Source organism: Chelonia mydas, chromosome 5 (assembly GCF_015237465.2).
Source record: "Chelonia mydas isolate rCheMyd1 chromosome 5, rCheMyd1.pri.v2, whole genome shotgun sequence".
NCBI lineage: Eukaryota > Metazoa > Chordata > Testudines > Cheloniidae > Chelonia > Chelonia mydas.
The window spans coordinates 131,900,311-131,917,483 of record NC_051245.2 but is presented as its reverse complement, the minus strand read 5'-3'; the positions used below and the strand labels follow the sequence as shown (position 1 = coordinate 131,917,483).

Here is a 17,173-nt window from a genome sequence, read left to right as displayed (position 1 = left end):
GGGACCACCCACTGAATGACACAGATAAAAAGAAATATTAATGGCTGCCTTGTTCACAGAGCACTGTCTGTCCTGTGCATTGAATGATGCAGGGCCCTGTAGAAGAACAGTCTGTGATCATGTCATTAAGGGCTGTGTCATAATGCAGATGAATAAGAGGGCCAAACTAAAGGTGCCTGCACAACTCTAATTCTGGAATTTCCCGACTGAAAGTGTTTTACTTTGCAAACTTTACTTTAAAAAAACTGTTAAAGTTATTTCATAAGGTTTTTAAAAAGAAAATACCTTTTTAACACAGGTATGTATTTGTATCAGCAAAGTAATATTGGAGTTATAAAAATTATTTAATTGAAGACTTTGGATTCTGCTTAAATATCATTAGATTTTTTTTTTTTAACTTTCTTCTGAACGCCTATTCTATTTATACTCCAGGAACATTTAGGACATTGGAGTCAAGGTCTGAAGATCTCCATGCAAGACCCAAAAATGCAGGTGGGAATAATCCACACTATACTTTGAACGTGGATTGGTAAATTATTCCATGAGCATCCCAGTCAGAATGCTGTTGAGCCAACTGCATGTTAAAATTAGCAAATGTGCATGTATGTATGTCAGCCTGTTTTCTAGATGCATTAGTCCTTTTCCATCAGGCCAGCAGGAGACCTCTCTCACCTTGGAGAGCTGTTGTTAATATGATGCTCCCCAATTACTTTTCTTAACACCTGTGGTTCAGGAGAGGTACATTTTGTGACCCAATTAACCAAAGAGAGTGTGGGTGGAATTTCATGGAATCCAAGAACCCTGTGACAGTTGTGTCCCCAGCACTAGATTTTCCTCTGTTATGGTCACTTGGTTTCATTTATAGCTTTGTGTATAAAGCATGTATCACTTGTTTCAACATCTGGATCCCAAAAAATACGTCTGAAATGCAGTCACAATACCATGCTTAGAGCAGGCACTTACGAGACCCAGGAACTAATTAGGAGAGGTCATCAGGCTGTTAGGTTGACCAGTTGTGTCCCCTGGGACCTCCGAGGTTCTGGACCCACATTGGCTGGTGAAGAAATGAGACACTATATTAGTACCCTAAATTTTATTAAAACACACAACCTATCACCGAAGCTAAGCTTTCTTGATTTTATTTTTGTTAGTTTATCAGTAATATTAAACTAAACTAGAAATAAAGCATTACCGCTATCCAATCAAAATCAGATCAGGATTAAACCAAATTAGTCTAAATATTAGATTGGAGTTAACTAATCAAATTAGCACCAAAAAGCATCAGACTTTATAGTCTAAGACGGTGCATTTCATTTTAGTTATAAATCAAAATCAGTAATACTGAACTTGTTGCCTAATGTCTGAACCGGTGTCTCTTCAAACTTCAGTTCTTATGTGGTGGTGGCTATTCCCCCCCCCCGCCTCCCGAGATATTATCAGACTATAGCAGAGTGCTTTTGATAAGCAGAAGTTTGAGTACTCTTATTAGCTGAAACAGATGATGATCTGAGTTTCAAGACTTTGTCACAGAACACTCTTTGAGTAATTACACAATAAGTAATTTTATGAGATGGAGACTGGAATCTCTATCTTGATGGAGAAAAATTACTCTATCAAGATGAAACCTAGGTAGCCCTCTGGCCTCTAGGTGTGCTAGAGGGTGGAGATCCAGTATTTCTGAGCCCATTCTTAGACAACCATAAACAAATGCCTGAATGGATGAATAGTTGAACTTTGCACTGGGTCCTGAAGCTCAACCAACTTGGGAACGTCAGCAAAGTGGTTGAGATCAGGTGAAAGACAATCTTGGTGGAAGGTCCTTGGAAGATAGTGGCTTCCTGCTCCTTCTGAGACCTTTCCAGCTGAATTACCTGGAGTTGCCCCTACCACTAGACCAGGGAAGGAAAGGGCTGGCTGGCACTGACTGGTGCCTTTCTGCTAAAAGGAGTTGGAGGTGGGTGTTTCCCAAATTATTATGGAATACAGCATAGGAGAGCGCTGCTAGCATCATAGCAGCTTTAGTTTGGGCTCAATTATTCTAGTATTTGGCCCTCTTGACATCACATAAGTTTCCCCTCACTTTGCTGTTCTCAGCCAGAGGAAGATTTGCCAAACAGACTAGGATCTTGACCCCCTTTGGTTATATGATTCTACTGCATCAAGAGATTGAGTTCTAGCAGAAGCCTGGATGCTTTGTTCTTGGATCGCTTACCTCACAAATGCAAGTCTTTCTCCATATGGAAGAAAACAGCTATTTCAGTGCTGATTCATACCCTAAGCAAGTGGCTGAGAATATTGTTTTGATAATCAGGATACCTTACCCAGCAAAGGATAAAGTGTTAATAAAACTGTTGTTTAACTGCTACACAATTATTGTGTGAGGTTTTACATCAGATTATTGCTGGTTCACTTGCTTTGTAACCACAATTAAAACCACTTAACTTTTTATTAAATTCAGCCCATGTCTATACTACTAACTAATGTTAACTCACGTTACGTTGGCATACAGCTGCCGCAGTCAGTACATCATTTGTGCATGCTTGGCTCCTTGTGTTCATAGGAGCCAACTTCCCCTCTGCCCTGTGGGTGCTCGACCCCCATCTCTAGCCCCGTCCCTGTCCCACCCTCACCCAGCCCCAATTCCACCCCCTTCCCCCAAGTCCATGCCTCTTTACCGCCTCCTCCCTGGAGTGCGCCGTGTCCCCACTCCTCCCCTGCCTTCCCGGAAAGTCCTGTTAGGCGGCGGGCGGGAAGCACTGGGAGGGGGAGGAGTGGGGACGTGGCACGCTCAGCGGAGGGGGGAGCTTGGCTGCCGGTGGGCATGGAGCACACCCTGACTTTTCCCCGTGGGTGCTCCAGCCCTGCAACACCCACAGAGTCAGTGTTAGTGGTGCGCATACTCCCTAGGAGTGCTTGTATCGATGCACGATGAGATGCACTATGGGTAAGTATCCTACTGTGCAACTTGCCACCGTCCAGTGCACTGTCTTTTGGCCATCCCATAATGTCATCTATATCACATGATTTTTGCACCTTTTTTTTCCAAAATCCCACAAACCCATGGAGCTTGCATAGTTCTGCACTACTGTCATGACCGTTGCAAGAACAGGGTGCAACATCCTGCAGTATTTGCAGAGCTGCAAGAAGAGATGCGGGGAACATGATGATTCCTTGGAGGACAGATTGCTGTGGAAAGTAGCAAGGCCTGATTCAAGGTTGTTGGTGGTGGTCACAGAGCAGCTGCAAGATGATGGAGTGCTGGTTCTGGGCCTCTTTATAATGTAGTTTTGGGATGATGAGCATTGGCTGCAGAATTTTAGGATGTACAAGGCCACATTCCCTAATATGTGTGCCAAACTTGTCCCAGCCCTCCAGTGTAAGGACACCAAAATGAGAGCTGTACCAACAGTGAAGAAATGAGTGACGATCACACTGTGGAAACTTGCAAGGCTGGATTGCTACCAATCAACTGGGAATCAATTTGAAGTAAGGAAATCTACAGCAGGGGCTGTTTTCATACAAGTGTGCAGGGCCATTAATCACCTTTTACTATGTAGGACTGTGACTCTCTGCAACATGCAAGACATAGTGGATGGATTTGCAGCTGTGGGGTTCCTGAACTGCAGTAGAGCAATAGACTGCATCCATATCCCTATTTTGGCACTAGCCCACCTTGCCACAGAGTACATCAACAGAAAAGGCATACTTTTCTGTGGTTATGTGAGCACTGATGGATCACTGGGAATGCTTCATCTACATCAGTGTGGTTGACTGGTCAGGGAAGGTGCATGACGCTCACATCTTTAAGAACCCAGGACTGTTCCGAAAGCTGCAAGCAAGGATTTTCTTTCCCAACTGGCAGATTACAATTGGTGATGTTCAAATGCCAATAGTGATCCTGGGCAACCCAGCCTACCCCTTCTTCCCATGGCTCATGAAGCCATACAGTGGGCACCTTGACAGCACCAAGGAACACTTCAACTACTGGCTTAGGAGGTGCAGAATGACCGTCAAATATGCTTTTGGTCATTTGAAGGGTTGCTGGCGTTGTTTACTCACAAGATTGGATCTAAGTGAGAAAAATATGCCAATGGTCATAACTGCTTGCTGTGTCTTGCATAATATCTGTGAAGCAAAGAGGGAAAACTTTCCATGGGGTGGAGGGCAGAGATGGAGCATCTGTCTGCTGAATCTGAACAGCCACATACAAGGCCATTAAAAGAGCTCAACGTGGAGCTATACAGTTCAGGGAAGCTATGAAAGAGCATTGTAACTGTGAGCCAGAGTAGCGTACGGTATAGTGGTGTGCTCCACCTGGCTCTGCTCTTTTGCAGTCCACTATGAATCATGAGATAAATTCTGTGTGTGTGTGTGTGTGTATGTATGTATGTATATACAGGAATATAACATTAATACACATATTGATTTTGTTTGTGAATGATCTTAGGAATTGTTTCAGAGTAGCAGCCGTGTTAGTCTATATTCGCAAAAAGAAAAGGAGTACTTGTGTCACCTTAGAGACTAACAAATTTATTTGAGCATAAGCTTTCGTGAGCTACTTCATCGGATGCATTCAGTGAGTTGTGTGACACTGCATGGTAACAAGTAATTGGACGCTTTCAGAACTGCTGAGTGCCAGACAGTATATGTTGAGAACTAATAAGAATTTTGTTCTGAGTAATAGAATTTTATTCTGTAACAGAATCTGTGCAAAAAATCACCTGTCAATTTAAAAACAAATACATTTAAGACTTAATAAATTAAGAGAACAGAAATTATGAACAGGAGAGAACATTCATGTCCATTTCAGCTACACATACATCCACGGTGGCTTTCACAGGTTAGTGTATGTGAAGCTGTGATTGTTTCTAATATCCCCTGGGATGGAGTGGTAGGGGTAGTGCAGTGACCCCTCTTGCCATGTGGAATATCGAGGGCAGTTATAGGGAGGTCCCAGTACTGAGTTCTCAACAGGCTGCGGAGGGAGGCGAGCCCAGGATTGTTGCACCTGCAGGTCCACAGAGTCTGCAGCATCTGGGTTTGCTGCCTGAGAAGCCCCATTATGTTCTGGTGCATCTCTATCTACATTTCCTCCACTTATCTTCTCTCCACTCTATCCTTCTCCAGGCTGTCTGCAGTGTTCATCCTCCAGGCCCTGTGCTCACTGTTGGATGCACTGGCTTGCAGGATCTCCTGGAACATGTCGTCACAAGTCCTCTCCTTTCTCCTCCTTATCTGGCTCAGGTGTGCTCCGGGTGTGGACGGGGAGACCCTGAAGAATGCAGTGGCAGCAGCTGTAGATAAAACATACAGAGGTACCATTGTCAGCGTATTCACTATAGAAAGTGAAACTTAAGATACTGAACTCACTTCCTTTGCTCCCATAAAGTACTAAGCACTACATTCTCATTTCTGCTTGGGATTGCTTGTGCACGGTGCCAGTCCTAGCACCAGCCACAATGAGTATGGCCTGTGATGGTTGGGGAAATGAGGAGGGAATTGCTTGGTTGCGTGATTCTAGTAGTATAGGGCAGTGGCACTGAATGCTGGCATCATTTTCCACAGGTGGTGGTGGTGATTTTAGCTGATCTCTCACTCCTGAGGGTAACAGGCAGAGAGCACAGCTTCTGCTGGTGGCCCGATGCCACCTAGGCCCATATGCTGCTAGCCAGTGTATTGCAATGGTGCCTGCTGAAATTATTTTAAGATACTTTACCGTGCCACTCTATCCCAGAGGAAGAAATAAGACAGTCTTCCCTAGAAACCTTTGGCAGAGGTTTGCTGAGTACCTCCATGAAAGTTTCATGATGTGGAGAAAGTGAATAAGGAAGTGTTATTTACTCCTTCACCTAACACAAGAACCAGGGGTCACCCAATGAGATTAATAGGCAGCAGGTTTAAAACAAACAAAAGGAAGTACTACTTCACACAACCCACAGTCAACTTGTGGAACTCGTTGCCAGGGGATGTTGTGAAGGCCAGAACTATGATGGTTCAAGAAAGAACTAGATTAATTCATGGAGGATAGGTCCATCAATGGCTATTAGCCAAGATACTTAGGGATGCAACCCCATGCTCTGGGTTTCCCTAAAGCTCTGATTGCCATAAACTGGGAGTGGATGACCGGGATAGATCACTCAGTGATTGCCTGTTCTGTTTGTTCCCTCTGAAGCACCTGGAATTGGCCACTGTCAGAAGACAGAATACTGGGCTGGATGGACCATTGGTCTGACCCAATATGGCCCTTCTTGTGCTCTAGCGAGATCTCAGGAGAATTCATGGGACATCCCTGTGCACGTAAACAAACTGTTCACCGTGGCCCCCCAGCCGAAGGTAGATGGGATTGAAAAGCAGTAACTCTACCTCTTTGTTGTACCACTATCTCTTCTAGCATGAGTAAATTAATAAGTCAAAAGATGTGTCCTGCTACTTTCAGGGAGGCCATCCCTGAAATTTAAAATTAAACTGCACACTTACCTGAGGTTTCTTCCCCTGCACTGGGCTCGCCAATGCTTAACTTGTGGGACTGATTGGACTGCACTGGAGTTAAAAACAGGTTCTGGCTTGCTGCGTAGCTGGATCCCCTGGTTGTCTGTCCCCATCCTCCTCTTCCTCAGAGTTCACGGCAAGGGTCTGTGACTTTGGATTCTCGGATGAATCCGTGGTGCTGTTGGGGGTGGCGGAGTCTCCACAGAGTAGGGCATTCAGCTCTTTGTAAAAGCGGCAGGCCTATGGCTTCTGATGTGCCTGCCTCAGCAACTTGGCTTTCACACAACACTGCTGCTGGTCCCTGTCTTAGCCCTCTACATCCCCTGAGAAATCTGCTTGTAGATAGAATCTGCCCTAGAAATGTGGCTAAGCTGTACCTGCACAGTCTCTTCTCCCCACAGGCGATCCAATATCTCCTGTCTACTCCAGGCAGGAGTGTGTCTGAAGCATGTAGCCGGCATGGTCAGCTGGGCAGTTGCACTCATGGAGAGATGCTAGGTGTGCTTGCCAAGGCAGGCAACCAGGAAAAGGAATTTCAAAAATTTGTAGGGCTTTAAAGGGGAGAGGGTTCTTCTGGTCTCTATGACCCCTCGCCAATGGAGTTCACAATGATGAGCAGAGTGTTCAGTGTGGGGCATTGTGGGACAGCTGTTGGAGGACAGTTACAGTCGACCTAAGAAATGCAGTGTCTACACTCACACTGTTGACCTAAGAACCTCAACCTTGGCTCTGTGCTGCTCTTCAGTGCTGAAGGAATTGGCGGCTGTGATTGCAGAGCCCTTGGCCATTATCTTTGAAAACTCGTGGCGAACGGGGGAAGTCCCAGATGACTGGAAAAAGGCTAATGTAGTGCCAATCTTTAAAAAAGGGAAGAAGGAGGATCCTGGGAACTACAGGCCAGTCAGCCTCACCTCAGTCCCTGGAAAAATCATGGAGCAGGTCCTCAAAGAATCAATCCTGAAGCACTTACATGAGAGGAAAGTGATCAGGAACAGTCAGCATGGATTCACCAAGGGAAGGTCATGCCTGACTAATCTAATCGCCTTTTATGATGAGATTACTGGTTCTGTGGATGAAGGGAAAGCAGTGGATGTATTGTTTCTTGACTTTAGCAAAGCTTTTGACACGGTCTCCCACAGTATTCTTGTCAGCAAGTTAAGGAAGTATGGGCTGGATGAATGCACTATAAGGTGGGTAGAAAGCTGGCTAGATTGTCGGGCTCAACGGGTAGTGATCAATGGCTCCATGTCTAGTTGGCAGCCGGTGTCAAGTGGAGTGCCCCAGGGGTCGGTCCTAGGGCCGGTTTTGTTCAATATCTTCATAAATGATCTGGAGGATGGTGTGGATTGCACTCTCAGCAAATTTGCGGATGATACTAAACTGGGAGGAGTGGTAGATACGCTGGAGGGGAGGGATAGGATACAGAAGGACCTAGACAAATTGGAGGATTGGGCCAAAAGAAATCTGATGAGGTTCAATAAGGATAAGTGCAGGGTCCTGCACTTAGGATGGAAGAATCCAATGCACCGCTACAGACTAGGGACCGAATGGCTAGGCAGCAGTTCTGCGGAAAAGGACCTAGGGGTGACAGTGGACGAGAAGCTGGATATGAGTCAGCAGTGTGCCCTTGTTGCCAAGAAGGCCAATGGCATTTTGGGATGTATAAGTAGGGGCATAGCGAGCAGATCGAGGGACGTGATCGTTCCCCTCTATTCGACACTGGTGAGGCCTCATCTGGAGTACTGTGTCCAGTTTTGGGCCCCACACTACAAGAAGGATGTGGATAAATTGGAGAGAGTCCAGCGAAGGGCAACAAAAATGATTAGGGGTCTAGAGCACATGACTTATGAGGAGAGGCTGAGGGAGCTGGGATTGTTTAGTCTGCAGAAGAGAAGAATGAGGGGGGATTTGATAGCTGCTTTCAACTACCTGAAAGGGGGTTCCAAAGAGGATGGCTCTAGACTGTTCTCAATGGTAGCAGATGACAGAACGAGGAGTAATGGTCTCAAGTTGCAATGGGGGAGGTTTAGATTGGATATTAGGAAAAACTTTTTCACTAAGAGGGTGGTGAAACACTGGAATGCGTTACCTAGGGAGGTGGTAGAATCTCCTTCCGTGGAAGTTTTTAAGGTCAGGCTTGACAAAGCCCTGGCTGGGATGATTTAACTGGGAATTGGTCCTGCTACGAGCAGGGGGTTGGACTAGATGACCTTCTGGGGTCCCTTCCAACCCTGATATTCTATGATTCTATGATTCTTGGAGGTGGTGTTCATAGAATCATAGAATATCAGGGTTGGAAGGGACCTCAGGAGGTCATCTAGTCCCACCCCCTGCTCAAAGCAGGACCAATCCCCAATTTTTGTCCCCGATCCCTAAATGGCCCCCTCAAGGATTGAACTCACAACCCTGGGTTTAGCAGGCCAATGCTCAAACCACTGAGCTATCCCTCTCCCCCCGAGATGTTAAGTTGGGGTAAAAGGGCAGGAGCCCTTACATCCGCAGGAGCCATATTTAAATGTAGACACATGCCCAACAAGGCTGATGCAAGGCAGGTTTTGTTGACCTTGTTAACTTTGTAGTGTAGACCAGGCCTCCTGGATAAAGAAGGGAAACAGTTAAAGTACTTGAAACTTAAAAAGTTGAGTAAAAGCTTTATTTTAACAATTTCTCTGATTCCTTTTTTCATTTGTTGTATGGAATTTTTATTGGGAGAAATCTCTGCTAGACCGCTTTGGGTGGTTTAAAGATGGCATTATCTGTCCTGGTTGCAGGAAGAAGAGCCAGTTTTGTACAGCCTTGAGTTGTTGAACTTTGATTCTGTTTCCTTTAAAGCAAAGCCAGGAAGATGTACACACAAGCATAAGAAGAGGATAGCAGGGATGGTAAAACAAGCCTGTCTCCCTGGAGGCCTCACTGCAGGGAGGGCAAAGGCACAGCATACAATCTTACTAGCCACTGGCAAGCTCTTACCAGAGTCAAGCTGGCTGGCCTCTGTTCACAGCAGTGTTGTAAAAGGTGGTTTCGTCTTGGTTGGCCAAGCCAAACTCTGCTTGGGCAGAAGGCAAAGATAGGCAAGAGGAGAAATTAGATGTGGGAGGAAAATGCCATAATAGGGGAGGGGCAACAGTAGGAACTTGAATTTTACATCTTCCCCAGGAATTATGGAGGATTTAGCCAAAGCTGGTGGAGGTGGTGAGTTCATTTGTTTTCCCCTTTCTAGTTGGTATGGCTTTAAAGATCAGGCCAACAAAGAACCGGTGGTATGATGGTAGTTCCCAGGGTCCCATTTGGAGGAGGAGTCAGTCATGATGGTGAAACTCCCTCCCTCAAGCTGTTCAGTGCACAAGTCTTAGTTATTCAATCCAGCAGCTGCCAGCAAGTGATTTCTCCTTCCCCGACGAGAAAAGCAATGCCCAGAAAGGGGTTGGAACCTCCTCCTACTGGAATTGCTTAGTGAAGACATTAATTAATCGGAATTGCAGTAGATGTCTCCTTTTGTTTCTAGAATCCCTTGGCTGCTTGTCAGACCAATCTGTGACCTCAACAGGAGCCCTGCATGTCCTAGTCACAAGTCTCCTAGCCTGAATGTGTTTCCTTCTCTTTGTACTAGTCTGTCTACAGCTTCTGCCTGTTTTGTTTAATAGGCTGACTGTTCTTTTTAAATCTCACCTGCTTTGGACAACTGAAAATACAAGCCTTTGCACAACGTTGTGGTGCTTGCTTTCTGTTTGACAAGCAATAAACGGCAACTTTCTGTTTGAGCATCCTCTGCTGAAATGTTTGATGAAAAGATTCCTTCACCCTCCAGAACTGTGTCCCACACAGCCAAGCAATCTCAGTCTGACCTCAGTAAATATAGAGACTTCAGGGAGTTAGGGATATGTTTTCTACAGCCTCTCCTTGCAAAAAGAAAAGGAGTACTTGTGGCACCTTAGAGACTAACAAATTTATTTGAGCATAAGCTTTCGTGAGCTACAGCTCACTTCATCAGATGCATTCAGTGGAAAATACAGTGGGGAGATTTATATACACAGAGAACATGAAACAATGGGTGTTACCATACAGACTGTAAGGAGAGTGATCAGGAAAGGTGAGCTAATACCAGCAGGAGAGCGGGGGTGGAGTGGGGGGGTGGGGAGAGAAAGTTTTACTTTGTGTAAATTATCACTACAAAAGGTTATTTCCCCAAGTTTATCCCCCCTCCCCCCCTTGTTCCTCAGACATTCTTGTCAATTGCTGGTAATGGCCCACCTTGATCATCACTACAAAAGGTTTTCTTCCCCCCGCCCCCACTCTCCTGCTGGTATTACCTCATTTTGAGTGATCACTCTCTTTACAGTGTGTATGAGAACACCCATTGTTTCATGTTCTGTGTGTATATAAATCTCCCCACTGTATTTTCCACTGAATGCATCCAATGAAGTGAGCTGTAGCTCACGAAAGCTTATGCTCAAATAAATTTGTTAGTCTCTAAGGTGCCACAAGAACTCTTTTTCTTTTTGTGAATACAGACTAACACGGCTGCTACTCTGAAACCTGTTACTGTGCAAGGCACGGCATTTAGCCGTATGGAGTGGAAATCTATCAACTTCATGAAAAAACTCATACAGATACAGACAGACATCATCTCCCTTTCCAAATGAAAACTGATGGACATCGTACCAAAAGGACTGAAGGTAAAAAATCCATTACAATCTACATACCACACAGACTATGCTGACAGCTTGTGCCACACGCTCTCAAAGAAACTGCGGAACCACCTGATCAACATCCTCTACAGCAAACAGGGAAAGATTAAGAATGAGCTCTCAAAACTGGATACTCTCATAAAAAATCAGCCTTCCACACAAACTTCCTCGTGGCTGGACTTTACAAAAACTAAACAAGCCATTTACAACACACACTTTGCTTCTCTACAAAAGAAAAAGGATACTAAACTATCTAAACTACTACATGCCACAAGAAGCCAAAGCAATGGTTCCCTCAACCCACCCAGCAATATTGTTAACCTATCCAACTATACTCTTAGCCCAGCAGAAGAATCTGTCCTATCTCGGGGCCTCTCCTTCTGCTCCTCCACCCCCACAAACATGATACAGTTCAGTGGTGACCTAGAATCCTATTTTCAATGTCTCCAACTCGAGGAACATTTCCAACACACCTCTGAACAACATACTAATCCACAGAGACCTTCCTACCAACACTACAAAAAGAAGGATTCTAGGTGGACTCCTGAAGGTCGAAACAGCAGACTGGACTTCTACATAGAGTGCTTCCACCGACGTGCACGGTCTGAAATTGTGGAAAAACAGCATCACTTGCCCCATAACCTCAGCCGTGCAGAACACAATGCCATCCACAGCCTCAGAAACAACTCTGACATCATAATCAAAAAGGCTGACAAAGGAGGTGCTGTCGTCGTGGTGAATAGGTCGGAATATGAACAAGAGGCTGCTCGGCAGCTCTCCAACACCACTTTCTACAAGCCATTATCCTCTGATCCCACTGAGGGTTACCAAAAGAAACTACAGCATTTGCTCAAGAAACTCCCTGAAAAAGCACAAGATCAAATCCACACAGACACACCCCTGGAACCCCGACCTGGGGTATTCTGTCTGCTACCCAAGATCCATAAACCTGGAAATCCTGGACGCCCCATCATCTCAGGCATTGGCACCCTGACAGCAGGATTGTCTGGCTATGTAGACTCCCTCCTCAGGCCCTACGCTACCAGCACTCCCAGCTATCTTCGAGACACCACTGATTTCCTGAGGAAACTACAATCCATCGGCGATCTTCCTGAAAACGCCATCCTGGCCACTATGGATGTAGAAACCCTCTACACCAACATGCCACACAAAGATGGACTACAAGCCATCAGGAACAGTATCCCTGATAATGTCATGGCAAACCTGGTGGCTGAATTTTGTGACTTTGTCCTCACCCATAACTATTTCACATTTGGGGACAATGTATAGCTTCAAACCAGCGGCACTGCTATGGGTACCCGCATGGCCCCACAGTATGCCAACATTTGTATGGCTGACTTAGAACAACGCTTCCTCAGCTCTCGTCCCCTAGTGCCCCTACTCTACTTGCGCTATATTGATGACATCTTCATCATCTGGACCCATGGAAAAGAAGCCCTTGAGGAATTCCACCATGATTTCAACAATTTCCACCCCACCATCAACCTCAGCCTGGACCAGTCCACACAAGAGATCCACTTCCTGGACACTATGGTGCTAATAAGCGACGGTCACATAAACACCACCCTATACCGGAAACCTACTGACCGCTATTCCTACCTACGTGCCTCCAGCTTTCACCCAGACCACACCACACGATCCATTGTCTACAGCCAAGCTCTACAATACAACCGCATTTGCTCCAACCCCTCAGACAGAGACAAACACCTACAAGATCTCTCTCAAGCATTTTTACAACTACAATACTCACCTGCTGAAGTGAAGAAACAGATTGACAGAGCCAGAAGAGTACCCAGAAGTCACCTACTACAGGACAGGCCCAACAAAGAAAATAACAGAACGCCACTAGCCATCACCTTCAGCCCCCAACTAAAACCTCTCCAACGCATCATCAAGGATCTACAACCTATCCTGAAGGACGACCTATCACTCTCACAGATCTTGGGAGACAGGCCAGTCCTTGCTTACAGACAGCCCCCCAACCTTAAGCAAATACTCACCAGCAACCACATACCACTCACCAGAACCACTAACCCAGGAACCTATCCTTGCAACAAAGCTCGTTGCCAACTGTGTCCACATATCTATTCAGGGGACACCATCATAGAGCCTAATCACATCAGCCACAGTATCAGAGGCTCATTCACCTGCACATCTACCAATGTGATATATGCCATCATGTGCCAGCAATGCCCCTCTGCCATGTACATTGGTCAAACTGGAGAGTCTCTATGTAAAAGAATAAATGGACACAAATCAGATGTCAAGAATTATAACATTCATAAACCAGTCGGAGAACACTTCAGTCTCTCTGGTCACTTGATTACAGACCTAAAAGTCGCAATATTACAACAAAAAGACTTCGAAAACAGACTCCAACGAGAGACTGCTGAATTGGAATTAATTTGCAAACTGGATACAATTAACTTAGGCTTGAATAGAGACTGGGAGTGGATGGGTCATTGCACAAAGTAAAACTATTTCCCCATGTTTATTCCCCCTCCCCTCCCCCCCCTTCACGTTTCCTCAGACGTTCTTGTCTACTGCTGTCACGGCTGCTACTCTGAAACCTCTCCTTGCAAGTGGTTTTCTGGGTGAAATCACCTTAGCTGGGTAAGTGACCACCAAAGGCTTTGACAGCTTTTTGCCTCTTCATTATTCTGTTAAAGCGAGGTGGTCATTAGTCTCGTCCTAGAATGTTTGTTTGCTCAATGCAGTCTCTGAGTGCGTCTGCTGCAGCCGAGTGACTCCTTACCCTAGGCAGCCAGTCTACATAAATCAAGATTGGATGTTTCTCTAAAAGACCAGTTCTAGTTCAAAGGAATTATTGTGGGTCAATCCTCTGGCCCGTGTTACACAGGAGGTCAGACTAGATGCTCATAGTGCTCCCTTCAGGTCTAGGCATTTATAGATCTATAAACCAGATGTGGAAAGGCCGGTTTGTTACCTCATTGCAATTGCAAGTTTTTGTAAATTATCTTGGTTATGCTATCTGCAGAGAAGTGCCCAGAGGGTGGGATATATTGATCCAAATACTTCACAGGTGGTAGTAAAATGTGTTGAGTATGGCTTATAGGAGACTTTATATAGTCAAATAGAAAATCTCAAGACTCTTTCCACCACTGTCTCTCAGATAAGTGTTTATTGCTTGGTAATTAGTCAACGTGGATCTCTGGAGGTATATTTATGTTGGGTAAAATAGTGTACTTAACAGTCACTGGAGAGCTCCAAATGTATTTTCTCCACAGATCCATACTCTCCTTTCCTCCGTCCTGTTGGAGAGCTTATTCCTTCACTCTCCCACTTCCCTGGTCCTTCTCGCATGAACAGAGAGCAACAATACCCAAAGTCCGAAGGTGCAAACAATTTGATGTTTGTTGGGGTGAACTTCCAGCAAGCTTAAATCCAAGTTCCTTTTTCCTTATTTTCGAATCCCAACTTACTTCCTGTTTGCCCCTAATTTATATAGTAATATTCTTAGCTATACCTTAACCAATCATTTTACTGAAATTTACCTAACCATTCCTAACATATTGTAACATGATTAGCTAACCGATTATATCCCACCACCTTAATTAGTTTACACCCAGCAAAATTAATTACACAGCAGACAAAAACAATCACAGAACCAGACAGAAACCATGCAAATAAACAATAGCAAAGTGGGAACTATAATGACAAAACAATACAGAAGTGAGGATTTCACAACGACATCTATAAAGACATAAGGGTTTTCCAGCTGTGTCTATTGATAAGTGAGTTCTTACCAAACAGAAAACTATCAACCTAAATTTCCTTTTACATCTTCTAGGCTCTTCCCTTTCTCTGGAGGTGTTAGATCGGATCACCTTTCTAACAGCCTCAGATTGACTAGTTTGGAATGTGAGGATGTGACCGGTTGCTTCCCAGCTTATGGCTGCCACTGCTGCTTAGCCAAAGGCATTGGCCTAAGAACAGGGCCTCAGACTGTCACAGTGAGAGAAGGCCCTTACACAGATTCTTTCTTGTATACCTCTATTACTAGCTAAATGATAAACATATACCTACATTCTTAGAGTATAGGCCTTTACAGGCAGGCCTGAATATCTATATCCTAACACATCCCTGCTTTGGAAATAAGGAGTAAGTTTAGCCCTACCTTGTTTCAGAGGTGCACTCTGTACATCTGTATGTACGTGTGTGTGTGCGCATTGGCCCCATACCAAACTAACTGCTTTTGAATGGTTCTGTGACAGGGGCATGGAGCATACAAGTGTGGATCAGTGAAGCCAAATATTTGGATAATTCAAGTTGATTTATTTTTATTATGACATTCCAAGGAACCCCAGTCAATGGTAAATAACCTTGATTTCTCTCTCTCTCTACTAGGTTTACAAAGATGAAAGGGTTGTAATCATTAAGGATAAATATCCCAAAGCTCGTTACCACTGGCTAATCTTACCCTGGGACTCCATCTCCAGTCTAAAATCCGTAACAAAAGAGCATCTTGAATTACTAGAACATATGCATGCTGTTGGGGAAAAGCTGATCCAACAATGCCTGGATAAAGATAGCCTGGAGTTCAGATTGGGTTATCATGCAATTCCCAGCATGAGGTAAGGCTAGGTTGTTTAGCCAGTTTTATTTCTGTTATCTGGAACACATTCAACCGATGGTATCGATTTCATGCCTACATAGCCAGGTTGGGTACTTGGACTTGAGCCTTTTGGACTTGAGCCTTTTTGATTTACTGAGATAAGGCCTTATTTTGAAAATCTGCAAAATGAAATTCTCTTGATTTATGATGAATGTTTGTGTCTTGAGAAACAGGAATGTTGGATGTCATTAAGAGGTGTAGAGTATGCAACATAACAATCCAGAGCATTTAAACTATATAAAAGTTAAAACAGGGAGTATTAGCTACGCTTTATTTTTCTCAAGATTATTTTTTTGCTTAACTCAGAAATATATAATTATCATATCGTTAAAAGTAAGTAGAAAAATTTTATAAGAAAATGGCAACTTTTTATTAATCTTCTGGAAGTCAGAAGTAGATTTTTCTCTGAAGCCCACATGAAGGCGTGCTCTCCTAACAGTGGTGAATGTTCCAGTTTATGGTGCAGACTGGTTCTTCGAGTAGATGTAGCCGTGTATTCTACTTAACTGTGTATGCACCTAGCACGTTAGAGCTGGAGAATTTTGCCTAGCAGTACCAATAGGGGGCAGCACTTGCACCTTGTGGCCACAGCCCTTCCCCATGCTACATGATGCAGCACTATCTCGACCCCCCCTTAGTTCCTCCTTACCATCCGTCCCTGGCTGGAATGGGAACACTGTGTCGTTCTTAACCTCACAATTCCTCATTCTTTGACTTAATTGCACATAGTTGGTACCTTTTAGTATTAGTGTTAGCGTTAGCTGGCTTAGTAAAGTGTTTTGCCTGGTGATACCCTCACCAGGGTGGTTGTCTGTTGTAGAATCGTAGACTATCAGGGTTGGAAGAGACCTCAGGAGGTCATCTAGTCCAACCCCCTGCTCAAAGCAGGACCAACCCTAACTAAATCATCCCAGCCAGGGCTTTGTCAAGCCTGACCTTAAAAACCTCTAAGGAAGGAGATTCCACCACCTCCCTAGGTAACCCATTCCAGTACTTCACCACCCTCCTAGTGAAAATGTCTCCTAATATCCAACCTAAACCTCCCCCACTGCAACTTGAGACCATTACTCCTTATTCTGTCATCTGGTACCACTGAGAACAGTCTAAATCCATCCTCTTTGGAACCCCCTTTCAGGTAGTTGAAAGCAGCTATCAGATCCCCCCTCATTCTTCTCTTTTCAGCCTCTCCTCATAAGTCATGTGCTCCAGCCCCCTAATCATTTTTGTTGCCCTCCACTGGACGTTTTCCAATTTTTCCGCATCCTTCTTGTAGTGTGGGGCCTAAAACTGGACACAATACTCCAGATGAGGCCTCACCAATGCTGAATAGAGGGGAATG

General features: G+C 44.7%; 2 protein-coding genes across 6 annotated transcripts in view; one reads left to right on the top strand and one right to left on the bottom strand.

Moving 5' to 3' along the window:
• The window catches only part of DNAJA1 (DnaJ heat shock protein family (Hsp40) member A1), a 31,729-nt gene extending 30,798 nt beyond the window's left edge, over positions 1-931 (bottom strand). The window contains exons 1-2 of the mRNA XM_043547645.1: positions 918-931; positions 58-64 (exon numbers count right to left, since the gene is read on the bottom strand). The gene's annotated coding sequence lies outside the window, so the exon portion shown is untranslated. The remainder of the gene's footprint in view (positions 1-57; positions 65-917) is intronic.
• The window catches only part of APTX (aprataxin), a 39,639-nt gene that overhangs the window by 14,658 nt on the left and 7,808 nt on the right, over positions 1-17,173 (top strand). For all 5 annotated transcript variants that reach the window (XM_037902377.2, XM_037902379.2, XM_037902375.2 and 2 more), the window contains 2 exons: positions 433-492; positions 15,567-15,793. In XM_037902377.2, coding sequence (XP_037758305.1) covers positions 433-492; positions 15,567-15,793 — 287 coding nt within the window. The remainder of the gene's footprint in view (positions 1-432; positions 493-15,566; positions 15,794-17,173) is intronic.